The sequence below is a fragment of the Bombina bombina genome, chromosome 1, assembly GCF_027579735.1.
Source record: "Bombina bombina isolate aBomBom1 chromosome 1, aBomBom1.pri, whole genome shotgun sequence".
Classification (NCBI taxonomy): domain Eukaryota; kingdom Metazoa; phylum Chordata; class Amphibia; order Anura; family Bombinatoridae; genus Bombina; species Bombina bombina.
In genome coordinates, this window is record NC_069499.1 from 994645082 (window position 1) to 994672348 (window position 27267).

Below are 27267 nucleotides of genomic sequence, written 5' to 3' on the forward strand. Positions count from 1 at the left end.
CCTCTAGGAACTTGTCCATTTTACATAGTTTCTCTGGGATGACCAACTTGTCACAATCATCCAGAGTGGATAATACCTCCTTAAGCAGAATGCGGAGATGTTCCAACTTAAATTTAAATGCAATCACATCAGGTTCAGCTTGTTGAGAAATGTTCCCTGAATCAGTAATTTCTCCCTCAGACAAAACCTCCCTGGCCCCATCAGACTGAGTTAGGGGCCCTTCAGAAATATTAATATCAGCGTCGTCATGCTCTTCAGTATCTAAACCAGAGCAGTCGCGCTTACGCTGATAAGTGTTCATTTTGGCTAAAATGTTTTTGACAGAATTATCCATTACAGCCGTTAATTGTTGCATAGTAAGGAGTATTGGCGCGCTAGATGTACTAGGGGCCTCCTGAGTGGGCAAGACTCGTGTAGACGAAGGAGGGAATGATGCAGTACCATGCTTACTCCCCTCACTTGAGGAATCATCTTGGGCATCATTGTCATTGTCACATAAATCACATTTATTTAAATGAATAGGAATTCTGGCTTCCCCACATTCAGAACACAGTCTATCTGGTAGTTCAGACATGTTAAACAGGCATAAACTTGATAACAAGTACAAAAAACGTTTTAAAATAAAACCGTTACTGTCACTTTAAATTTTAAACTGAACACACTTTATTACTGCAAATGCGAAAAAACATGAAGGAATTGTTCAAAATTTACCAAATTTTCACCACAGTGTCTTAAAGCCTTAAAAGTATTGCACACCAAATTTGGAAGCTTTAACCCTTAAAATAACGGAACCGGAGCCGTTTTGAACTTTAACCCCTTTACAGTCCCTGGTATCTGCTTTGCTGAGACCCAACCAAGCCCCAAGGGGAATACGATACCAAATGACGCCTTCAGAAAGTCTTTTCTAAGTATCAGAGCTCCTCTCACATGCGACTGCATGCCATGCCTCTCAAAAACAAGTGCGCCACACCGGCGCGAAAATGAGGCTCTGCCTATGCTTTGGGAAAGCCCCTAAAGAATAAGGTGTCTAAAACAGTGCCTGCCGATATTATTATATCAAAATACCCAGATAAAATGATTCCTCAAGGCTAAATATGTGTTAATAATCAATCGATTTAGCCCAAAAAAAGTCTACAGTCTTAATAAGCCCTTTTTGAAGCCCTTATTTACAATCGTAATAAACATGGCTTACCGGATCCCAGAGGGAAAATGACAGCTTCCAGCATTACATCGTCTTGTTAGAATGTGTCATACCTCAAGCAGCAAGAGACTGCTCACTGTTCCCCCAACTGAAGTTAATTGCTCTCAACAGTCCTGTGTGGAACAGCCATGGATTTTAGTGACGGTTGCTAAAATCATTTTCCTCATACAAACAGAAATCTTCATCTCTTTTCTGTTTCTGAGTAAATAGTACATACCAGCACTATTTCAAAATAACAAACTCTTGATTGAATAATAAAAACTACAGTTAAACACTAAAAAACTCTAAGCCATCTCCGTGGAGATGTTGCCTGTACAACGGCAAAGAGAATGACTGGGGTAGGCGGAGCCTAGGAGGGATCATGTGACCAGCTTTGCTGGGCTCTTTGCCATTTCCTGTTGGGGAAGAGAATATCCCACAAGTAAGGATGACGCCGTGGACCGGACACACCTATGTTGGAGAAAATCCTTTAGTAGAAAGCTTAAACGTTCTGTCCTAAATCTAAAAACTGGAGCCTCCAGAGGCGGAGGATTAAAGGCAGCAGACTCCAACCCTGAAAGTTCATACTCTGAAGTTTCAGAGAGAACCTCATCCTCGGATAACTGATCAGATATATCCGACAAATTACATGATGCCACCTGGGCAGGAGTGCAATATTTAACCTTTCACTTGCGCTTAGCAGTGCGAGGGAAAGCACTAATGGCTGCAGACACCGCCGCATGAAACTGCGCAGTAACGTCTGGTGAAAAAAAGGCCCCCTCCAGACGGAGGATTAGCAGTGCAATGGGAAGCTGCATGTGTATGAAAAGATGCATGTAGGGTGTGCACCTCACTGGACGAGGACTCCTGAGAGGTGGGCGGCTCAGTGGTATCAAACATGTCAACCTTATTTGATATAATCCCCCTATCAAGACATATGGAACATAATAGAGGGCGGATATTCCAGAACTCCCTCACAATATAAACAGGCATTACTCCTTGAAATAGAGGGAGAACCTCTAATGAATCAGAGTCCTCCATAGCTAAAGTACAATATGCAGAGAACTACAGAAAAAACTAACTTTATTTTAAATAAAAAAAATGGCACCCTTATACCCCCAATGGCTGGGGCACCCACCAACCTCTATGACCCAGTCAGAACAGAGATAAAACTCCTCTCCGGTAGTAACTCGGACAAGAGAAAGGAAATGGAAGCCCCAACCATTCCTGTCACAAGGTACACAATGCAGGGCCGTCCCTGTTATGAGAAAAAGCGTGCCAAGCTTTTAAGCTGTGCAACCTTCAAAGTGAAACCTGTATGTTCCATCTCAGCCTATGAGCCCATAAACATCTTACACAAAAAGCAGCATAAAATCAAATAAAGCAAATATAATTAAACCCAACTGTTCATAATCCTTGTCAGGAGATATTAACCCTCAATTCCATATATATATAAAAGGAGCCACACTGTGACCCTGTCTTCTAGCGTTTGCAATATATGTAAAAAATTGAAACAATCTTACCGGAATCCATGCCGTGGAACAGCAACACGGTTTGACAGGTTGTAGTAGCGCTTCTGACATGGACTTGAGTGAAGAAAGCAGGCAGCAAAACCCATCAATGCTGATTGCTTAAGGAGCTGTTAATGAGAGTCTGGATGGATTCGAAGAAAGACTCTACCTGCATCTCCAGACTCTAACTTTCATCAATGCTCTCATTGAGAGGCTGATAAGACTACTTAAAACTCCAGTTCCATCTCGAAGTGTACTAACCTCCATAAACTACTCAGAAATCTTTTGACACTTCTTGGCTGGGGTGTCTTGGCATAGTGGCCAGGTTCAGTAATTCCCACAAGTAAGGAATGCAGCTGTGGACTCTCCCTGTATTAAGAAGGAAAGTTTATTTTGAATTAAGTGTCCCTTTAAATGATTTCTGACATCACTTTATCAGCTAACATAGGGAACAACTAGACGAGACGGTCTTCTAACCTACCATTGGCTGAAAAACATAAATTATGCTTACCTGATAATTTTATTTCCATCGTGGGGAGGAGAGTCCACGGCGTCTTTCCTTACTTATAGGAAATACTGAGACTGGCCACCAGGAGGAGGCAAAGACACCCCAGCCAAAGGTTTAAATACCTCCCCCACTCCCCTCATCCCTCAGTCATTCTGTCGAGGGAACAAGGAACAGTAGGAGAAATATCAGGGTATAAATGGTGCCAGAAGATAAATTAAATTTAGGTCCGCCCACCGGAGTTATAGGCGGGAGCCGTGGACTCTCCTCCCCACGATGGAAATAAAATTATCAGGTAAGCATAATTTATGTTTTCCATCTAAAGGGGAGGAGAGTCCATGGATTCATTCATTAACTTTGATAAACATATACCCAAGCTTATGAGGACACTGAATGAAACCAGGAGGGTAAAAAGGCGGACCCTAATCTGAGGGCACCACAGCCTGTAAAATCTCTCTCACAAAAGCAGGTTCGGCAGAAGCAAAAATGTAAAATTTGTAAAACTTTGTATAAGTGTGTAAAAGTGTGTAAAAGTGTGTAAGGAGGACCAGGTAGCCGCCTTACTAATCTGCTCCATAGAGGCCTCATTCTTGAAGGCCCAAGACGAAGTCACAGCTCTCATTGAATGAGCCGTGATCCTCTGAGGAGGCTTATGTCCCGCTGTCTCATAGGCCAAGCGAATCAAACTCCTCAACCAAAAAGATGAAGAAGTAGTAGAGGCCCTCTGCCCCTTGCATTTCCCTGAGTACACCACAAACAGAGATGTAGACTGTCTGAAATCCTTTGTAGCCTGAAGAGAGAACTTCAAGGCATGAACCACATCCAGATTATGAAGTAACCTCTCCTTAGAAGACGATGAGTTAGGACAGAAAGAAGGAACAATTATTTCCTAATTGATGTTACGGTTAGACACCACCTTGTGAAGAAATCCCAAACCGATGCGAAGAACCGCCTTATCCGCATGAAAAACCAGGTAAGGAGACTCGAATTGCAAGGCAGCGAGCTCAGATACTCTGCGTGCTGATGCAATAGCCAACAGGAAGAGAACTTTCCAGGACAGAATCTTAATGTCAATGGCATGCAAAGGCTCAAACGGAACCCTCTGTAATACCTTAAGGACCAAGTTTAAGCTCCATGGGGGAGCAGACTGCCTGAAGACAGGCCTGATTCTAGACAGAGCCTGAACGAAAGATTGAATGTCAGGAAGCTCAGCGAGTCTCCTGTGAAACAAGACTGATAATGTTGAGATCTGTCCCTTTAAGGAACTAGCGGCAAGACCCTTCTCCAGACCCTTATGGAGACAGGACAGAATCCTGGATACCTTCACCTTGTGCCAAGGATATCCATCCTTCTCACACCAGGATAAGCAAGTCCTCCACATCTTATGGTAGATGCAACGAGTGACTGGCTTCCTTGCCTGAACTAGAGTGTCAATCACACTTTCAGAAAAACCTCTCTTGGCTAAAACGAAGCGTTCAATCTCCACACAGTCAGCCTCAGAAAAAAGAGATTTTGAAGTAGAAAGGGACCCGTTCCAGCAGATCCCTGCAACAGGGTAACCTCTATGGCCTAAAGGATGACATCCCCACCAGATCCGCAAACCACGTCCTCCGCGGCCACGATGGAGCAATCAGGATGGCCGAAGCTCGCTCCTGTTTGATGCGTGCCACTACACGAGGTAGAAGTGGTAACGGTGGAAAAAATGTAAGCTAGGCTGAATCCCCAAGGCACCGCTAAGGCATCTATCAGCTCTGCCTGGAGATCCCTCGATCTCAACCCGTATCGGGGTAGCATGCAATTGAGTCTGGACGCCATGAAATCTATCTCTGAGACAAATTTCTGCAAACACTTCGGGGTGAAGAGACCATTCCCCCGGATGGAAGGATTGCCTGCTGAGAAAAGTCCGCTTCCCAGTTGTCCACATCTGGAATGTGGATCGCTGAAAGCGAGCAGCTGTGGGACTCCGCCCACTCCAAAATCCGAGACACCTCCCTCATTGCTAGGGAGCTCCTCGTACCCCCCTGATGGTTGATGTAAGCCACAGAGGTAATGTTGTCAGTCTGGAATCTGATGAAGCTGAACGACCCCAGAGGAGGCCATGCCTTCAGAGCATTGTAAGTTGCTCGAAGTTCCAGAATATTTATCGGAAGGACCGTCACAATCTCCCAGGACGGTCCCCAGGGACAGATGATCCGGATGGATCCACCAAGAGAGGGAGTACCTGGTCCGAGCATCCATGAATATCCGCTGTGATAGATCTGAATGATCACCGTTCCACTGTCTCAACATGTGCACAATTGAAGAGGTCTGAGATGGAACCTGGCGAAAGGGATGACGTCTATGCTGGAGACCATGAGCCCGATCATCTCCATACACTGAGCCAACGAAGGGCTTGAAGAGGACTGAAGGGCAAGACAGGTGGACGTAATCTTCCTGCGTCGATCTGTGAGAAATATTTTCATGGACATAAGAGTCTATTATCGTGCACAGGAACTCAACCCGGTTGCTGGGAACCAGGGAACTCTTTCCTGAGTTGATCTTCCAACCATGAGATTGGAGCAAGAAAAGAAGAGCCCTCGAATGATCCTCTGCGAGGCTGAACAACAGCGCTAATAGGGCGCCACAGCAATGCCCCTGGATCTGGCCAATGCAAGTAGCGCCCCAGAACCTTCATGAAGACTCTCGGGACCGTCGGCAAACCAAAGGGAAGGGCCATAAACTGGAAATGGTGGTCCAGAAACGCAAAGCTTAGGAACTTGAAGTGGTCCCCGTGAATAGGAACATGAAGGTAAGCATCCTTCAAGTCTATTGTCGTCATGAACTGCCCCTCTTAAACTAGGGGCAGAGAATAGATGTGATTGTTTCCATTTTGAACAATGGAACAGCCAGAAACTTGTTTAAACACTTTAGGTCCAGAATCGGGTGGAACGTGCCCTCCTTCTTTGGAACCACAAAAAGATATGAATAGTACCCTAGACCTCTTTCTGCTTGGGGTACTGGTACGATAACACCTAGTGAGGAGAGATCCCTCACACATTCTAGAAAGCCCCCTCTCTTTTCCAGTCTTGAAGACAGGTTTGACAGGAGGAATCTACCCCTGGGCGGATGGGACCTGAATCCTATCCTGTAACCCTGGGCAACCTCCAGAACCCAAGGGTCACAGAGCCTTGCGAGCCAATACGGAAAAACCTGTCACCTTAGCGTTCAGGCAAATAATTTACATATTGGCATCACAAATAAAAGAATTAGAGACCCTCAAGGCCTTAATTCTCTCCTGTATCTCGTCGATGGAAGTCTCCCTCTCGACCATATCACACAGGGATTCACACCAATATGTTGCAGCTCCGAAAACTGCGGCTACAGCCGCTGCTGGTTGAAAAACAAACCCAGTGCACTGAAACATTTTCCTTAACATGTTTTCCAACTTTTTATCCATGGGCTCTTTAAACGACGAACTATCCTTGAGAGGAATAGTTGTCTGTTTCGTGAGCATGGAAATAGCACCACCACCTTAGGGACAGTCCCCCACAGCTCGAGTTGAGAGTCTGGGACGGGGAACAGTTTCTTAAAGGAAGAAGGTGAAAAGGAAGAACCTAATGGCTCCCATTCATTCTTAATAATATTAGCCATCTTAACAGGAACCGGGAAGGTCTGAGGCACCACCCTGAACATGTATACCTTATCAAGCTTAGGAATCGAAGGTTCCTCTGGGAGCTTCGGTTCTGGGACCTCCACAGAGTAGCAAGCACTTGCTTCAGCAAAAAGTGCAAATTCTCTATCCTAAACCTAAATTCAGGCTCCTCCACAGCCGAAAGATGAGATGACACGGATTCCAACCCAGAAGGAGCCTCCTCCAAAGAATCGGAGTGGGCCTAGTCATTGTATAATGCCTCTGATATTTCCATAGGCATAGACATCCCCTGAGCTGGGACGCCATGATATGCCCTACGATTGCGCTTAGCAGAACGTCGTAAGGCATGGATCAGTTTCGATAACGCCATTTGCAGTTGATCTGCAAAAAAAAGCATGTGCACTCGGAGATGAAAGCAGGGAACGCACCTCACTGGACAGAGAACACTCAGAGGTGGACTGCTCAGTAGTACTAGACATTCCTTTGTTTTTAGATGTCGCAACTTTATTGAGGCATGTGGAACATAGTTGAGCAGGCTTATCTACAAGAACCTCCTCACAATAAGCACAGGAATGAGACTTTGTTAAAGAGGGAGTACTCTCCAATGCATCCGAGTCCTCCATAGCTTGCACTTTTATTATAGATTAGATTAACTTAATAAACAGGCACCTTTATACCTCAAATGGCTGGGGCACTCACCACCTCCTATGACCCGGACTACAGAAACCGCTTTGTCTCCTGCGCCGCAGATCAACAGAGGAAATAGAGACCGCCACACCCGGTCACATGGGATGCCTCGCAGGACCGCCCCTGCACTAAGGAGAAAATGCGCCAAAACCGGCCGTAAAAAACTCCCGGAAGTCAACCTGAAAGTTCCGCCATTGCCAGAGCCTCATCTCGCACATAACGCAGTAATCACACAATAAACAATATCATGTATAAACCCCCCCTGTTCAATAATCCCCTTACCAGGAATATTAACCATTGAATCCATAACATAAAAGGCACCACACTGTTACCCTGTCTTCTGTGTTATCATTATGTATAAAAAAAAATTAAACAATCTTACCAGAATCTATGCCATGGAACAGGAACACGGCCCTTCAAGTGTGACAGGTAGAAGCATCGCTCCTGACATGGACTTGAGTGCAGAAAGCAAGCAGCGAAACTCGTCAACGCTGATTGCTTGTGGAGCTGTAAATATGAGTAGGGAAGGTTTCGCAGAAAGACTCTCCCTGCATCTCCGGACTCTAGCTTTCACCCAGGCTCTCAAAGAGAGGCTGACAGGACTACTCAAAACTCCAGTCCCATTCTGAAGAGTACTACCCTCCATAAGAGACTACTCTGAATCTTCGGCACTTCTCTCCCATCCTCCTGTGACGAAAGGCAAAGAATGACTGAGGGATGAGGGGAGTGGGGGAGGTATTTAAGCCATTGGCTGGGGTGTCTTTGCCTCCTCCTGGTGGCCAGGTTCTTTATTCCCAAAAGTAATGAATAAAGCCGTGGACTCTCCTCCCCTTTAGATGGAAAGAGCATGTAGAGGGAGGTACACCAACGACTGCCACTGTGTGTGTTTGAAGGAGGACACAGCGGAGGAGGAATAATTGTGTTCACCAAGGGCTGCAAAGCGCATCATAATGATAATATTGTGCGTGTCATGAGTACTCTATTCTAATTAGTTGTAGGCCAATAAATTGTAAATTGAGTGCAGCAAGTAGGATGTGCAGTTTGCAGTTGCATCCTCTGCCAGCCTCTGTCTTCCTTTTTTTCCCAATTAGTCTCGGGTTGACTCAGAGTATTATACTCAGTAGCACTATCCACTCGTGTTTCCAGGACCGGATGAGAACCAGCAGAATGTGCAGCCACAGAAACAGTGTGGCAAATCTGATCACTGCCCTGGCTGGGCGCAAAGTGTTGGTAGTGTTGCAGCCCAACTTCCGTGGCCGTGCACAGCCAGTGAAAAGCACTAAGCAGCAGGTACTAGTCAGATCTCTGTGGAATCACACCCTTAAGCTCTGAGCCAGTTCAGGTGTTAGCAGTTAGTTTGCGTATATATACACACACACACCGTCATTTACTGCTTTCTCAGAGTGCATTGTTATTAAACATACAGCAGTTGAATGTGTATAAAATTACACACAACACATATATATGTGACACCTTTTCAATAGCTATTAATTTTATTTTTACCACACCAAGAGTTTTTACATTTTCAAGACCTATTAACCCCTTAAGGACAATGCCATTTTTCAATTTCTTTCCCTTAAGGGCCAGGGCTATTTTTGCATTTCTGCGGTGTTTGTGTTTAGCTGTAATTAAATTATAAAATATGATGAAAAAATTGAAAAAAACGCTTTCTCTAACTTTGACCCCAAAATCTGTTACACATCTACAACCACCAAAAAAACACCCATGCTAAATAGTTTCTAAATTTTGTCCTGAGTTTAGAAATACCCAATGTTTACATGTTCTTTGCTTTTTTTTCAAGTTATAGGGCAATAAATGCAAGTAGCACTTTGCGATTTCCAAACCTTTTTTTTTTTTTTTAAATTAGCTATAGTTACATTGGAACACTGATATCGGTCAGGAATCCCTGAATATCCATTGACATGTATATATTTTTTTTTTTAGAAGACAACCCAAAGTATTGATCTAGGCCCATTTTGGTATATTTCATGCCACCATTTCACCGCCAAATGCGATCAAATAAAACAAATTGTTCCCTTTTTCACAAACTTTAGGTTTCTCACTGAAATTATTTACCAACAGCTTGTGCAATTATGGCACAAATGGTTGTAAATGCTTCTCTGGGATCCCCTTTGTTCAGAAATAGCAGATATTTATGGCTGTGGCATTACTTCTTGGTAATTAGGTCACTAAATGCAGCTGCGCACCACATTTGTATTAGCCCCAGCAGTGACGGGGTTAATTAGATAGCTTGAAGGGTTAATTTTAGCTTGTGTGTAGAGATCAGCCTCCCACTTGACACACCCCACCCCTATCCCTCCCAAACAGCTCTCTTCCCTCCCCCATCCCACAATTGTCCCCACCATCTTAAGTACTGGCAGAAAGTCTGCCAGTACTAAAATAAGTTGTTTTTTGTGTTTTTTTTTATATATATATATATATATATATATATATATATATATATATATATATATATATATATATATATTCAAATGTGTAGGATCCCCCCTTAGCCCCCAACCTCCCTGATCCCCCCCAAAGAGCTCTCTAACCCTCCCCCCACTAACTATTCGCCACCATTTTGGATACTGGTAGCTGACTGCCAGTATCCACTTTGCAATAAAAACAGAATTTATGTTTACCTGATAAATTACTTTCTCCAACGGTGTGTCCGGTCCACGGCGTCATCCTTACTTGCGGGATATTCTCTTCCCCAACAGGAAATGGCAAAGAGCCCAGCAAAGCTGGTCACATGATCCCTCCTAGGCTCCGCCTTCCCCAGTCATTCGACCGACGTAAAGGAGGAATATTTGCATAGGAGAAATCATATGATACCGTGGTGACTGTAGTTAGAGAAATTAAATCATCAGACCTGATTAAAAAACCAGGGCGGGCCGTGGACCGGACACACCGTTGGAGAAAGTAATTTATCAGGTAAACATAAATTCTGTTTTCTCCAACATAGGTGTGTCCGGTCCACGGCGTCATCCTTACTTGTGGGAACCAATACCAAAGCTTTAGGACACGGATGATGGGAGGGAGCAAATCAGGTCACCTAGATGGAAGGCACCACGGCTTGCAAAACCTTTCTCCCAAAAATAGCCTCAGAAGAAGCAAAAGTATCAAATTTGTAAAATTTGGTAAAAGTGTGCAGTGAAGACCAAGTCGCTGCCTTACATATCTGATCAACAGAAGCCTCGTTCTTGAAGGCCCATGTGGAAGCCACAGCCCTAGTGGAATGAGCTGTGATTCTTTCAGGAGGCTGCCGACCGGCAGTCTCATAAGCCAATCTGATGATGCTTTTAAGCCAAAAAGAGAGAGAGGTAGAAGTTGCTTTTTGACCTCTCCTTTTACCAGAATAAACAACAAACAAGGAAGATGTTTGTCTGAAATCCTTTGTAGCCTCTAAATAGAATTTTAGAGCACGAACTACATCCAAATTGTGCAACAAACGTTCCTTCTTTGAAACTGGATTCGGACACAAAGAAGGCACAACTATCTCCTGGTTAATATTTATATTAGAAACAACTTTCGGAAGAAAACCAGGTTTAGTACGCAAAACCACCTTATCTGCATGGAACACCAGATAAGGAGGAGAACACTGCAGAGCAGATAACTCTGAAACTCTTCTAGCAGAAGAAATTGCAACCAAAAACAAAACTTTCCAAGATAATAACTTAATATCTACGGAATGTAAGGGTTCAAACGGAACCCCTTGAAGAACTGAAAGAACTAAATTGAGACTCCAAGGAGGAGTCAAAGGTTTGTAAACAGGCTTGATTCTAACCAGAGCCTGAACAAAAGCCTGAACATCTGGCACAGCCGCCAGCTTCTTGTGAAGTAAAACAGATAAAGCAGAAATCTGTCCCTTCAAAGAACTTGCAGATAATCCTTTCTCCAAACCCTCTTATAGAAAGGATAGAATCTTAGGAATTTTTACCCTGTTCCATGGGAATCCTTTCGATTCGCACCAACAGATATATTTCTTCCATACTTTATGGTAAATTTTCCTAGTTACAGGCTTTCTAGCCTGAATAAGAGTATCAATGACAGAATCTGAGAACCCACGCTTTGATAAAATCAAGCGTTCAATCTCCAAGCAGTCAGTTGGAGTGATGCCAGATTCGGATGTTCGAACGGACCTTGAACAAGAAGGTCCCGTCTCAAAGGTAGCTTCCATGGTGGAGCCGGTGACATATTCACCAGGTCTGCATACCAAGTTCTGCGTGGCCACGCAGGAGCTATCAAGATCACTGAAGCCCTCTCTTGATTGATCCTGGCTACCAGCCTGGGAATGAGAGGAAACGGTGGGAACACATAAGCTAGGTTGAAGGTCCAGGGCGCTACTAGTGCATCTACTAGAGTCGCCTTGGGATCCCTGGATCTGGACCCATAGCAAGGAACCTTGAAGTTCTGACGAGACGCCATCAGATCCATGTCTGGAATGCCCCATAATTGAGTTATTTGGGCAAAGATTTCCGGATGGAGTTCCCACTCCCCCGGATGAAATGTCTGACGACTCAGAAAATCCGCTTCCCAATTTTCCACTCCTGGGATGTGGATTGCAGACAAGTGGCAGGAGTGAAGCTCCGCCCATTGAATTACTTTGGTCACTTCTTCCATCGCCAGGGAACTCCTTGTTCCCCCCTGATGGTTGATATATGCAACAGTCGTCATGTTGTCTGATTGAAACCTTATGAATTTGGCCTTTGCTAGTAGAGGCCAAGCCTTGAGAGCATTGAATATCGCTCTCAGTTCCAGAATGTTTATCGGGAGAAGAGATTCTTCCCGAGACCATAGACCCTGAGCCTTCAGGTGTTTCCAGACCGCGCCCCAGCCCACCAGGCTGGCGTCGGTCGTAACAATGACCCACTCTGGTCTTCTGAAGCTCATCCCTTGGGACAGGTTGTCCAGGGTCAGCCACCAACGGAGTGAATCTCTGGTCCTCTGATCTACTTGGATCGTCGGGGACAGATCTGTATAATCCCCATTCCACTGTCTGAGCATGCACAGTTGTAATGGTCTTAGATGAATTCGCGCAAAAGGAACTATGTCCATTGCCGCAACCATCAAACCTATTACTTCCATGCACTGTGCTATGGAAGGAAGAAGAACAGAATGAAGTACTTGACAAGAGCTTAGAAGTTTTGATTTTCTGGCTTCTGTCAGAAAAATCTTCATTTCCAAGGAGTCTATTATTGTTCCCAAGAAGGGAACTCTTGTTGACGGGAATAGAGAACTTTTTTCTACGTTCACTTTCCACCCGTGAGATCTGAGAAAGGCTAGGACAATGTCCGTATAAGCCTTTGCTTGTGGTAGAGACGACGCTTGAATCAGTATGTCGTCCAAGTAGGGTACTACTGCAATGCCCCTTGGCCTTAGCACCGCTAGAAGGGACCCTAGTACCTTTGTGAAAATTCTTGGAGCAGTGGCTAGTCCGAATGGAAGTGCCACAAACTGGTAATGCTTGTCCAGAAAGGCGAATCTTAGGAACCGATGATGTTCCTTGTGGATAGGAATATGTAGATACGCATCCTTTAAATCCACCGTGGTCATGAATTGACCTTCCTGGATGGTAGGAAGAATTGTCCGAATGGTTTCCATCTTGAACGATGGGACCTTGAGAAATTTGTTTAGGATCTTGAGATCCAAAATTGGCCTGAATGTTCCCTCTTTTTTGGGAACTATGAACAGATTGGAGTAAAACCCCATCCCTTGTTCTCCTAATGGAACAGGATGAATCACTCCCATTTTTAACAGGTCTTCTACACAATGTAAGAATGCCTGTCTTTTTATTTGGTCTGAAGACAATTGAGACCTGTGGAACCTTCCCCTTGGGGGTAGTTCCTTGAATTCCAGGAGATAACCTTGAGAAACTATTTCTAGCTCCCATGGATCCTGAACATCTCTTGCCCAAGCCTGAGCGAAGAGAGAGAGTCTGCCCCCCACCAGATCCGGTCCCGGATCGGGGGCCAGCATCTCATGCTGTCTTGGTAGCGGTAGCGGGCTTCTTGGCCTGCTTACCTTTGTTCCAGCCTTGCATCGGTCTCCAGGCTGGCTTGGTTTGAGAAGAATTACCCTCTTGCTTAGAGGATGTAGAATTTGAGGCTGGTCCGTTTCTGCGAAAGGGACGAAAATTTGTTTTATTTTTAGCCTTAAAAGACCTATCCTGAGGAAGGGCGTGGCCCTTTCCCCCAGTGATGTCTGAAATAATCTCTTTCAAGTCAGGGCCAAACAGCGTTTTCCCCTTGAAAGGGATGTTAAGCAATCTGTTCTTGGAGGACACATCCGCTGACCAAGACTTCAGCCAAAGCGCTCTGCGCGCCACAATAGCAAAACCTGAATTTTTCGCCGCTAATCTAGCTAATTGCAAAGTGGCGTCTAAGGTAAAAGAGTTAGCCAACTTAAGTGCTTGAACTCTGTCCATAACCTCCTCATAAGAGGATGCTTGATTGAGCGACTTTTCTAGTTCCTCGAACCAGAAACACGCTGCTGTAGTGACAGGAACAATGCATGAAATTGGTTGTAGAAGGTAACCTTGCTGAACAAACATCTTTTTAAGCAAACCCTCTAATTTTTTATCCATAGGATCTTTGAAAGCACAACTATCTTCTATAGGGATAGTGGTGCGTTTGTTTAGAGTAGAAACCGCCCCCTCAACCTTGGGGACTGTCTGCCATAAGTCCTTCCTGGGGTCGACCATAGGAAATAATTTCTTAAATATAGGGGGAGGGACAAAAGGTATGCCGGGCCTTTCCCATTCTTTATTTACAATGTCCGCCACCCGCTTGGGTATAGGAAAAGCTTCGGGGGGCACCGGGACCTCTAGGAACCTGTCCATCTTACATAATTTCTCTGGAATGACCAAATTGTCACAATCATCCAGAGTAGATAACACCTCCTTAAGCAGAGCGCGGAGATGTTCCAATTTAAATTTAAATGTAATAACGTCAGGTTCAGCTTGTTGAGAAATTTTTCCTGAATCTGAAATTTCTCCCTCAGACAAAACCTCCCTAGCCCCTTCAGACTGGTGTAAGGGCATGTCAGAACCATTATCATCAGCGTCCTCATGCTCTTCAGTATCTAAAACAGAGCAGTCGCGCTTTCGCTGATAAGTGGGCATTTTGGCTAAAATGTTTTTAATAGAATTATCCATTACAGCCGTTAATTGTTGCATAGTAAGGAGGATTGGCGCACTAGATTCACTAGGGACCTCCTGAGTGGGCAAGACTGGTGTAGACATAGAAGGAGATGATGCAGTACCATGCTTACTCCCCTCACTTAAGGAATCATTTTGGGCAACATTATTATCAGTGGCATCATTGTCCCTACTTTGTTTGTCACATTCATCACATATATTTAAATGGAGAGGAACCTTGGCTTCCGAACATACAGAACATCGTCTATCTGATAGTTCAGACATGTTAATAGGCATAAACTTGATAACAAAGCACAAAAAAACGTTTTAAAATAAAACCGTTACTGTCTCTTTAAATTTTAAACTGAACACACTTTTTTACTGAATATACGCAAAAGTATGAAGGAAATGTTCAAAATTCACCAAAATTTCACCACAGTGTCATAAAGCCTTAAAAGTATTGCACACCAAATTTGAAAGCTTTAACTCTTAAAATAACGGAACCGGAGCCGTTTTTACATTTAACCCCTATACAGTCCCTGGTATCTGCTTTGCTGAGACCCAACCAAGCCCAGAGGGGAATACGATACCAAATGACGCCTTCAATAAGCTTTTTCAGTGGATCTGAGCTCCTCACACATGCATCTGCATGCCTTGTTTCTCAAAAACAACTGCGCATTAGTGGCGCGAAAATGAGGCTCTGCCTATGACTAGAAAAGGCCCCCAGTGAAAAAGGTGTCCAATACAGTGCCTGCCGTTTTTTTAATAAAATTCCCAAGATTAAAATAACTCTCCAAAGTTATAAACCATTAAATATGCTTATAAAGTAATCATTTTGGCCCAGAAAAATGTCTACCAGTCTTTAAAGCCCTTGTGAAGCCCTTTTATTCTTATATTGAAAATTAAGAAAATGGCTTACCGGATCCCATAGGGAAAATGACAGCTTCCAGCATTACCAAGTCTTGTTAGAAATGTGTCATACCTCAAGCAGCCAAAGTCTGCTCACTGTTTCCCCCAACTGAAGTTAATTCCTCTCAACAGTCCTGTGTGGAAACAGCCATCGATTTTAGTAACGGTTGCTAAAATCATTTTCCTCTTACAAACAGAAATCTTCATCTCTTTTCTGTTTCAGAGTAAATAGTACATACCAGCACTATTTCAAAATAACAAACTCTTGATAGAAGAATAAAAACTACATTTAAACACCAAAAAACTCTGAGCCATCTCCGTGGAGATGTTGCCTGTGCAACGGCAAAGAGAATGACTGGGGAAGGCGGAGCCTAGGAGGGATCATGTGACCAGCTTTGCTGGGCTCTTTGCCATTTCCTGTTGGGGAAGAGAATATCCCGCAAGTAAGGATGACGCCGTGGACCGGACACACCTATGTTGGAGAAATGTGGCCTTTCTTTTTTTTCTAATTCCCTTTTTCTGCAGTGTAGCTGCCCCCCCCCCCCCATATCCCTATTTCAGATTTATTTTTCCCTCCCTGCCACCCACTACCCTCTCCCACCATTTACATTTTTAAGATGCGGCAAGATCGCGCGTGTGCGTGGCACACAATCAACCCCCCCGCGCGCACCTGACAGGCCAGAAGTTAACCAGCGATGGGCCGTCCACCCGCCTCCCTGGAGCTGCTCCAACCCACCAACAATTGGTACCATCGCTGGCCGATGCAGAGAGGGCCACAGAGTGGCTCTCTCTGCATCGGTGTGCCAAAAAAGGTATTGCATTGATGCCTCAATATCGAGGCATCACGGCAATACTTTGAAAATGGCTTGAAGCGATCAAGATCGCTTCCAGCCACTTGAAACCCCTAACGTCGTACAGGGTACGTCAATGGTCTTTAAAGACCAGTTTGTGTGTGACCTACCGTGTACGACGTGTCGTTAAGGGGTTAAACATAACCGCTGTTGTAAATTTTCCCAGAATGGCAGTATAATTCTGTGCTCATCACAACTCCAGAAAACTCACTCACTGCTTATAAAAACCATAGCACAATGAACATTCTTTATGGTGATTCAAATTGAAATTTCGAGAATCTGAAACCTCTGTTTGAAAAAGTATCGCAGAAGGTAAGACACTCATGTGATAAAACAAAACCTGCTTAAGTTAGCACACTTACATTTCAGGGATATTCAGAAATAATACATTTGCATATTTAGATTTCTTTCCATTTTTTACGTTGTACACCTATTTCACTTAACAATGGACAATATAGGGGAATGGGGGCATGCTGCTTAGAAGCCTGTATCTCAGGCATCTAACCAGCTACAGACCCCCTCCATTGGAAAGGTAATTGCCTAACCTATAAATCTTGGGGATCTGGGAAAAAAAGTAAAAAACAAATATATTTAAAAAAAAAGAAAAAAAAAAAAAAAGAATCTCAAATCGAGCTTAGCACCCAGGTGGGAAATAGCTTAGCAGCCAAAGGGTTAAACCCTTACTAGTAAACCATAGTGCTATTTTTCCACCCCTGTATATATAAAATAGGGTAAAACAATGACTCTTGATGCAAGTGATTTAATTCCATCTTCTTTTCCATGTCGTCGTTAAAGAATCCACAATCAGCAGCATGCACAAGCACATGTTTTGATACCTTAGTCGTTTCTGCATCTAGTTTAGGGGGCGTTTTTTTGTTGTTGTTTGTTTCGCTCAGATGTAGGATCTGGCATACAGTCTAAAGCCTATAAACAAAAAAGGTGATGCTTGTGTATGCCTCGGCAGTTTATTGCATTAACCCTATCAATGTTCTATTTCTTATTTTTGGTCAGATGGAAATTACTGATTCTGCAAGTCATTCGTGTAAATCCCTACCTTACAATGGTCAGATAAATCATTCACGCAGAAGTTGCCTGGAGCAATGACAAAGGGAAGAAAATATGTAAAGTATATATAAGCAAACAAAATGCATATTGTTTCTCACCTATTATACCAATTAAAAAGCAACCAGTTCATCCCTTCCAGTTGATACTCTCTTAGCTGGTTGTTGTTCTTGTACACACGTGAACACTCGAGTTTCTGCCAGGAATCAGAATCTGGACGCTCCTGTAGATAAAAAAACTCAAAGAATTAGACCTGCAGATGTTCACTAAAAGTCTGTTTTAGAACGGACTTTAAGACACATAAGTGTATGAAAAAAACATTTTGTGTTAATCAGAATTATATGTAATTGCTATAGAGGTATTAAATACCACTTAAAAGCACTACACTAAAAACCGTTACGGCGGTGCTTAAAAGGGACAGTCTAGTCCAAAACAAACTTTCATTATTCAGATAGGGCGTGTAACTTTAAACAATTTTCCAATTTATTTCTATTACCAATTTTAATTTGTTCTCTTGGTATTCTTAGTTGAAAGCTAAATCTTGGAGGTTCATATGCTAATTTCTAAGCCCTTGAAGGCTGCATCTTAGCTCAGGGCATTTTGACAATTTTTCCCCACTAGAGGGTGTTAGTTCATGTGTTTCATATAAATAACACTGTGCTCATGCACGTGGAGTTCATAGGAGCACGCACTGATTGGCTAAAATGCAAGTCTGTCAAAAGAACTGACATAAGGGGAAGAACTGAAATAAGGGGAAGAACTGAAATAAGGGGAAGTTTGCAAAGGTTTAGATACAAGATAATCACAGAGGTAAATAGTGTATTAATATAACTGTGTGGTTATGCAAAACTAGGGAATGGGTAATAAAGGGATTATCTATCTTTTAAAACAAATATTCTGGTGTAGACTGTCCCTTTAAAAGGGACATTAAACTCAAATTGTAAACTACATGATTATGAACCTTCAAGTTCATGTAGAATAATAATTTTGCAATGAAAACTGCAGCATTGTTTTGTCAAATGAGTATATTGTTGTATGTTTATTCTTTTAACTGATTTCCCTGTCCCTCAGAGCAAAATAACCCTTGCTAACCAATCACAAACTAATATTCAGATACAGCACTGGGGTAGCCTGTCCTCTTGTATTCCTTTAAGGAGGTTTAGCACTGATTAAACTTTGTTACTATTGCAAGGAATAATTTTCCTATCATGATTGTTGATGCAAAACTGATAATGCACCTTCTAAAAGCATGTGACACCACAGAAGCTTAGGGAGGGAGGGAATAGTAAACAAACACACACATAAATTGCCTCAAAGTATTAACCCAAGCCTCCCTGGGAGAAAGTGAAAAAGCACAATTTTTAGATGTATTTTACAGTAAAAAGCTGCAAAATAAATAATGAATGTATATTGTAATTATTTTTTACTTACAATAATGAAACATTTTATGTTTGGTTGAAATGTCAAGTTTAATGGTCCTTTAATAAAAATCTCAAGACATAAATACAGTTGGAGGAATTTCATGAGTTTTTTTGTAAGCATTTTCTAAAGCAAAAAACATAAATTATGCTTAACTGATAATTTCATTTCCATCTGTGGGAGGAGTCATTCTGCCAAGGGAACAAGGAACAGTAGGAGAAATATCAGGGTATAAATGGTGCCAGAAGATAATCTTAAATTTAGGTCCGCCGGAGAAACCGTCGGGAGCAGTGGACTCTCCTCCCAAAGATGGAAATAAACTTATCAGGTAAGCATAATTTATGTTTTCTATTTTAAAGTGAAGGTAAACTTTGGTGAATGAAAGCCCGTTTTTTAAAAATACTATTAAAAACAGGGGCACTTTCATTCATCAAAGTGAAGCTGTAGCAGTGAAAAGAAAAAAAGGTAATTTTTTTAACAAAACGGCTGCTTTGTAAACTTTGATGATTGAAAGTGCCCCTGTTTTTAATAGTATTTTTAAAAAACAGACTTTCATTCACCAAAGTTTACCTTCACTTTAAAGGGACACTGAACCCAATTTCTTTCCGGATTCAGATAGAGCATGAAATTTTAAGCAACTTTCTAATTCACTCCTATTATCAAATTTTCTTCATTCTCTTGGAATCTTTAGTTGAAATGCAAGAATGTAAGTTTAGATGCCGGCCCATTTTTGATGAACAACCTGGGTTGTCCTTGCTGATTGGTGGATAAATTCATCCACCAATGAAAAAGTGCTGTCCAGAGTTCTAAATTAAAAAAAAAGCTTAGATGCCTTATTTTTGAAATAAAGATATCAAGAGAACAAAGAAAAATTGATAATAGGAGTAAATTAGAAAGTTGCTTAAAATTGCATGCTCTATCTGAATAACGAAATAAATAAATTGGGTTCAGTGTCCCTTTAATGGGAGGAGAGTCCACTGCTTCATTCATTACTTGTGGGAACAAATACCCAAGCTCTAAAAGGACACTGAATGAAAAAAATGGGAGGGTAAAAGGAGGCGGACCCTAAACTGAGGGCACCACAGCCTGCAGAACCTTTCTCCCAAAAGCTGCTTCCGCCAAAGCAAAAACATCAAATTTGTAAAATTTTGTAAAAGTATGTAAAGAGGACCAAGTCGCCGCTTTACAAATCTGCTCCATAGAAGCATCGTTCTTAAAGGCCCAAGAAGAGCCCTAGCTGAATGAGCCGTAATCCTCTAAGGAGGCTTATGTCCCACTGTCTCATAGGCCAGACAAATAATGCTCATCAACCAAAAAGACAGTGAAGTGGAAGAGGCCCTCTGCCCCCTGCGCTTCCCTGAATACTGCAACCACCGGTCAAGAAAAAGTAAGTTGAAGAGGCCACACCCGGTCACATAGAGTGCCATGCAGAACCGCCCCTGCGCTAAAGAGAAAACATGCCAAAAAAGGCTGCGCCATATCTCTCAAAAACCTAACTGTTCGCACATTTGACAGAGCCTCATCTCACACATGTCGCAGCATCAAACACAATAAACAGTAGACCATATTGTGCACAAATTCCCCCCCCCCCCGTTCAATAACCTCCCTTCCGGGGGTATTAACCCTTGATTCAATACAGATAAAAGGAGACACACTGTGACCCTGTCTTTTTTATGTTATCATATAAGTATAAATGAAACGATCTTACCAGAATCCATGTTGTGGAACAGGGACACGGACTTTCAAGTGTGACAGGTTAGTAGCATCGCTCCTGACATGGACACTTGAGAGCAGAAAGCAGGCAGTGAAACTCGTCAACGCTGATTGCTTATGGAGCTGTAAATCGGGATGGTTTTGCAGAAAGACTCTCCCTGCATCTCCGGACTAACTTTCAATGATCTCACTGAGAGGTTGACAGGACTACTTAAAACTCCAGTCCCATTGCTAAGAGTAATACCCTCCATAAGAGACTACTCCGAATCTTCCAACACTTCTCTGCCAACCTCCTGTGATGAAAGGCAAAGAATGAATGGGGGATGAGGGAAGTGGGGGAGGTATTTAAGTCTTTGGCTGGGTTGTCTTTGCTTCCTCCTGGTGGCCAGGTTCTTAATTCACACAAGTAATGAATGAAGCAGTGGACTCTCCTCCCATTAAGATGGGGAAAAAAAAACATTTATGCTTACCTGATAAATGTATTTCTTTCATAATGGTGAGAGTCCACAAGTCATCCTATGTGGAAATATTCCCCTCCTGACCACTAGGAGAAGGGCAAAGACACAACACACCACAGCTAACTCCCTCAGTCATACATATAGCCAAGTAGAAGATGAAAACAGAGAACAGCAGGAAAGAAAGCTGGGCAAAAAAAGTGCAAAACAAGTACAGCCACCACCTGAACAAAAAGAAAGAGTGGGGCTCGTTGACTCTGACCAGCAAATAATTGATGTTATCATAGGTAAGTGCATTTGTGCCATAACTAATTAGGAGCCAGATTTTTACTTGTGAAAGTGCAACACACTGGGATCTGTGCAAATTAAAAATCTCAGTGTGTTGTACTTCCACAAGAATAAATCTGGCTTTGTTATGAACTGAATGTAGCTTGCGGCTGCCTTCTTCGTGATTTGTTACAGCATGAAGTGCATGAATGCACATACCCAATTTATCAGCTAAGCATACATTTTTGTCTTTCATCAGATGGTGAGAGTCCACGAGTCATCACGTGTGGGAATCAAAATCCAAGCTGTGGAATCCATGAGACCACCTTGAAGACAGGACGTTACAATTCAGGCACCATGGCCTGCAGAACTTTCCTGCCTTAGAAGAAGCATACACATCAAAGTAAAAAAACACAAGTAGTGGCCTTACAAATCTGATCAATAGAAGCCTCATTATGAAAGTCCCAAGAAGTAGCAGCTGCTCTAGTGGAATGAACAGTAATGCGCTCAGTTGGAGTTTTCCTCGCAACCAAATAAGCCTTTGGCATTAAGCCTTTAAGCCAAGATGCTTAAGTAACAGCCGTAGCTTTCTGACCTTTGTAAGACCCAGAAATATTAACAAAGAGAGGAGGGAGGTCTGAAATCTAACAAAATCCGAGTTGTGAAGAAGACAATTCATATAAAATTTTGGAGTTTAACAAAAAGAACCACAATTTCCTGATTGACCGTATCTTTAGATACCACCTTAGGAAATAAATAATAACTAGTGCGAAAAACAGTGGTATCCTGATGAAAAATCAGAAAAGGATGTTTGCACGATAAAGCTGAGAGCTCAGAGACCTTTCTAACAGAAGAAATAGCTAGAAAAAAAAAATAACCTACCATGATAAAATCTAAAAGGTCTTAATACTATGCATCAGCACAAAAGGAGTTTGAAGAACCCTCAAAACCAGAATAAGATACCAAGAAGAAGAAACTGGAGGAATAACTGGTTTAATTCTGATGTGAGCTTCAACAAAATGAATTTTAGCTATTTTCTTTTGAAAAAAAGAAAGAAGACGATCTGACCCTTCAGTGAACTGGCCGATAAACTGTTATCTAAGTCTTCCTGCAGGAACTTAAACATTGACCTTTGAGAATACCACAGAAAAAGTTTTTTCAGACTTTATGATAAATATGTCTGGCAACAGGTTTCCTAGCCTGAATTAGAGTATAATTAAACTTGTCAGAAAAACCTCTCTGAGACAGAATTAAGTGTTCAATTGCCATACCATCAAATTCCTAAATTTTGAGATCTTGATAAAAGGGGCCTTTCTTAGAGGAAGAAAGACATCTGTAATTGTACATCTGTACCAGATCCGCAAACAAAATCCTGTGAGGCCACGCCAGAGCAATCAGGGTTGCTGAAACTTGTTCCTGCTTTATTCTGGCTAGAACTCTAGATAGCAACACAAAGTAAAATATGTAAATCAGATTGAACCACCAAGAGACCACTATGTCATCTATCAGACTCACCCAAGGGTGTTGAGACCTGGCACAATACAGAGGCAGTTTGAGATTTAAGTGAGAAGCCATGAGATCTCTCTCTGACAGACCCAAACATCTCACAATTTGGTTGAAAATTTCCTGATTTAGAGACCATTTCCCTGGGTGAAGAGACTGGCAACTGAGAAAGAATGCCTCCCATTTGTTCACAACTGGAATGTTGATTGCAGAAATCCTGTAATGATAGCGCTCTGCCCACTGATGATGGTTTGTTCCTCCCTGATGATTGACACAAGCCACTGCCGTTACATTGTCTGAATGTAATATCCGAAAAGATTTGTACCTGGGGTCAGGCCATCTCTGGAGAGCCCTGAAGAATGCAGAGTTACAGAATAATATTGGTAACTCACCTCCTGAAGACCCCCAGACTGCGCCCCAACCTAAGAGGCTACCATCTGTTGAGATTAATATCCATACTGGTTGAGGAAAGAAGTCTCATTGAACCAAGGACTGGTGAGTCTGCCACCAAGTCAAAGTCTTGTCTTATGATCTAGAAAAATCCTCAGACAGATCCTCGTGGTTCCCATTCCATTGATGCAGCATCTGCAATTGTAGTGCACAAAGATGAAATCTGGCAAATAGAACTCTATCTTAGGCAGCCACCATGAGATCCACAACCTCCATGCACTGAGCAACAGAAGGGAGATGATTAAACTGTAGAAGGACACAGGCCTGTTCCTGCTTTAATCTGTGCTGATCTGTCAGATTAAAAAATATTGTAACAAAATTGACTATGAACCCCAGAAAAAACACAAGGTTCTGAGGAGTTAAAGTGGATGTAAAGTCACTGATAGTAGACAATCCGAACTGCTGTATCTGTCAAAATTAGCATAAGTTTAAGTCATCGTTTTTTTTAAAAGTCTATATTTTATTGATGTATATACTTAGTTTGTCCAAATCGTCTTGCTCTCTCCCTCCGCCCGGCATTTTGGTCCGCGTTTATTACATTGATTGACACATCAATAAACTAATGATCGGTCTTACCCCGTGGCGTCCAGCCCCCTTTTCAAAACGTCACTATAACATTATGCGCATGCGTCCTTTGTATGCGCATGCGTAAACAAACTGTGGTATTTTGGAGCGCTGCGCGCACACGTTGTTAGCATGCGCATAAAAAGCTGAGATTAGCACTCTGTACGCATGCGCTATCAAATTTCCAGTCAGGATCGCGAGTACACCAATGTTTAACAACGCATGCGCAATTTTGGATGTAGAAAGTAAACGCATGCGCAAAATCGAAAGTTGATTTGAAACGCATGCGCACAAAACGGGAGATCGTGAACGCGCTTTGGTAATACGTCATAGAGCGGGTGGGACCGCTCTAGACGTTATGTGAAGGAAAGACAGGAAGTAATGGATGGGAGGAGCTCCAACTGAAAACGGAGCTAAGTTGAAAAATAAAATATAATGTTATATTGGGCATATTTTAATATAATAACAATGCGGTATAAATAAGATAGTTAATAAGAAGCGATATTTATTGGGAATAAGTGTAAAATTTACATCCACTTTAATGAGCTTTTTGGAAGATTTTCTCCAACTGTGACTGAAGAAACTGAACCATCTGAGTATGAGAAACAGCAAGAAGAAAAGGAGCATGAACCAGAATTTCATCCAAGTAAGGCACTACAGAAATTAAACTCTGGGGGCTATAGCCAGACCAAAAGGGAAGGCCATGAACTGATAATACTTGAAAAAGCAAATCTCAGGAATCTGACATGATCCCGTGTATATGGATATGCTAACAAGCATCTTTTAAGTCTATTGTAGACATAAAAAGACCTTCCTGCACTAAAGAATGTGTGAATTGTCTCAATCATGAAAAGTAGAAATTTGTACAATATTCGATACCGCTGGAAAATTAATTGCAATACCAAGGGATCCTGAACAGATCTCTCCCCGAAGCCTCTCAAAAAAAGACTCAGTCCCCCACCAGAGACTAATCTGGTATGGGGGCACCACCTTTATGCAGACTTGGGAGATTTGTTGGACTGATTGTTTTTCGACCAAGAAGAGTTAGACTTCCAAGAGGATTTGGAAAAGCAAGAATTCTGGGCAGAGGGGGGATCTTTCTGAAACTTAAATTGCCAAAAGGTACAACAACGTTGAGCATATCTAAGCTTACACTTAGATTTCTTATCCTGGAGCATAAAAACTCCCTTACCCCAGTGACAGTGGCAATAATAACATCCAGCTCATGCCCAAACACAGATTTACCCTAGAAAGGGAGAGAAAGCAGTCTGCGCTTAGAAACCCTATCAGCAGACTAAGACTTACGCCACAAGGCTAGTCTAGCAAAAACAGTTAATGCACCATTCTTAGCATTAATGTGAATCATTTCCACTGATGCATCAAAAATAAAGGAATTTGCGGTTCACAGGAGATTAATACGATCCTGAATCTCATGCAGAGTGATTTCCCAGAAACAAGTTCTAAGAGGTTATCATACCAAACTAGTGGCAGTAGCAACACAGGATACACTGACTGCAGGTCTAAACATAAAAGGATTGCCTATGAAAAGCTTCAAGTTTTCTATCTAAAAAAGGCCATTAAAAGAAGAAACTATCCTCCAAATGAATAGTGGTACACACCTGGCAAAAATAGCCGAGTCTACCATAGAAACAGTTTCCCATATCTCTGTATTAACAGAATGGAGAGGAAACAGATTTAAACTTGGTAGATCGAACAAAAGTAATACATGGCTTCTGCCATTCTTTAGAAATAATTTCAGAAACTGAACCTGGCACGGAAAAAGAGGAAGGCTGTTTAGGAGTGGTCTTAAAAAATAATATATGCTTACCTAATAAATTTCTTTCTTTCTGGGCATGGAGAGACCACAACGCCATTCCAATTAATAGTGGGATATTCAACTCCTGGACAGCAGGAGGCAGCAAAGAGCACCCTAGCAAAGCTGTTAAGTGTAACTTCCCTTAAACATTATCCCCAGTCATTCGGCTGAAGGAAAATGTAAAAAGAAGAAACACAAGGATGTAATTTGCCTGAGGTTTACTCAAAAAAACTGCCTAAATATAATTTTAAAAAAAGAGGGTGGGGTCATGGACTCTCCATGCCCGGAAAGAAATTAATGTATTAGGTAATCATACACTTTGCTTTCATTCCTTTGGCATGGAGAGTCCACGAGATCATTCCAATTACTAGTGGGAACCAATACCCAAGCTAGAGGACACGGAATGAACAGGGAGGGAGAACAAGGCAGGAGGACCTAAACAGAAGGCACCACCACTTGAGGAACCTTTCTCCCAAAAGAGGCCTCAGCCGAGACAAAAGTAACAAAATTGTAGAATTTGGAAAAAGTATGCAAAGAGGACCATGTTGCCACCTTGCAAATCTGTTCCATAGAAGCTTCATTTGAAAGCCCAAGAAGAGGAGACAGCTGCTGTCCAGCAGTCTCATAAGCAAAACGAATCATACTTCTTAACCAGAGGGAAAGAGTAGTAGAAGTGGCCTTCTGACCCTTACGCTTTCCAGAGAAAACAACAAACAGGGCAGAAGATTGCAGAAAATCTTTAGTAGCTTATAGGTAAAAATTTAGAGCAAGCACAACATCCAACAACAACAACAATTTCCTGATTAATGTTTTGATCCAACACCACCTTAGGGAGAAAACCCAATTTAGTATGAAGGACAGCTTTATCTGCATGAAAAATAAGTTACGGAACATCACACTGCAGAGCTGAAAGCTCAGAAACTCTGCGACTTGAAGAAATATCAAGGAGAAACAAAACCTTCCAAAATAACTATATCAACAACATACATTGGCTCAAAAAGAGCCTGTTGCAAAACTTTTAGCACTAGGTTAAGGCTCCAAGGAGGAGAAACCGGTCTAAACACAGGTCTGATTCTGACCGGGTCTGAACAAATGCTTGGACATCTGGTAAATCTGCCAGACGTTTGTGCAAAAGGAAAGACAGTGCAGAAATCTGACCTTTCAAAGTACTGACTGACAAACCTTTCTCCAGGCCATCCTAAAAAAAAAAAGATAAAATTTGGGGAATCCACACCTGAATCCAGGAAAAACCTTTAGCTTCACACCAAAAAAAACCTTTAGCTTCACACCAAATAAAGTATTTACGCCATATCTTATGGTAAATCCTAAGAGTAACAGGTTTACAAGCCTGAAGCATAGTCAACAATGACCGCTTCCGAAAAACCACGTCTAGACAGGACTAGGCATCCAATCTCCAAGCAGTCAGCTTCAGAGAATCTAGATTTGGATGGAGCAATAGACCTTGAATTAGAAGGTCCTTCCTCAGAGGTAACCTCCATGGTGGAAGAGATGACATCTTCACCAGATCCGCAAACCGGATCCTGCGAGGCCAGACAGGAGCTATTAGAATCACAGATGTTCTCTCCTACTACTTGATACAAGCAAT

At 42.3% G+C, this 27267-nt stretch overlaps 1 protein-coding gene across 3 annotated transcripts in view; it reads right to left on the bottom strand.

The window, feature by feature from the left end:
• CHD6 (chromodomain helicase DNA binding protein 6) overlaps positions 1–27267 on the bottom strand; it is a 1034665-nt gene that overhangs the window by 532871 nt on the left and 474527 nt on the right. For all 3 annotated transcript variants that reach the window (XM_053712106.1, XM_053712055.1, XM_053712147.1), the window contains one exon: positions 17576–17697. In XM_053712106.1, the coding sequence (XP_053568081.1) occupies positions 17576–17697 (122 nt within the window). The remainder of the gene's footprint in view (positions 1–17575; positions 17698–27267) is intronic.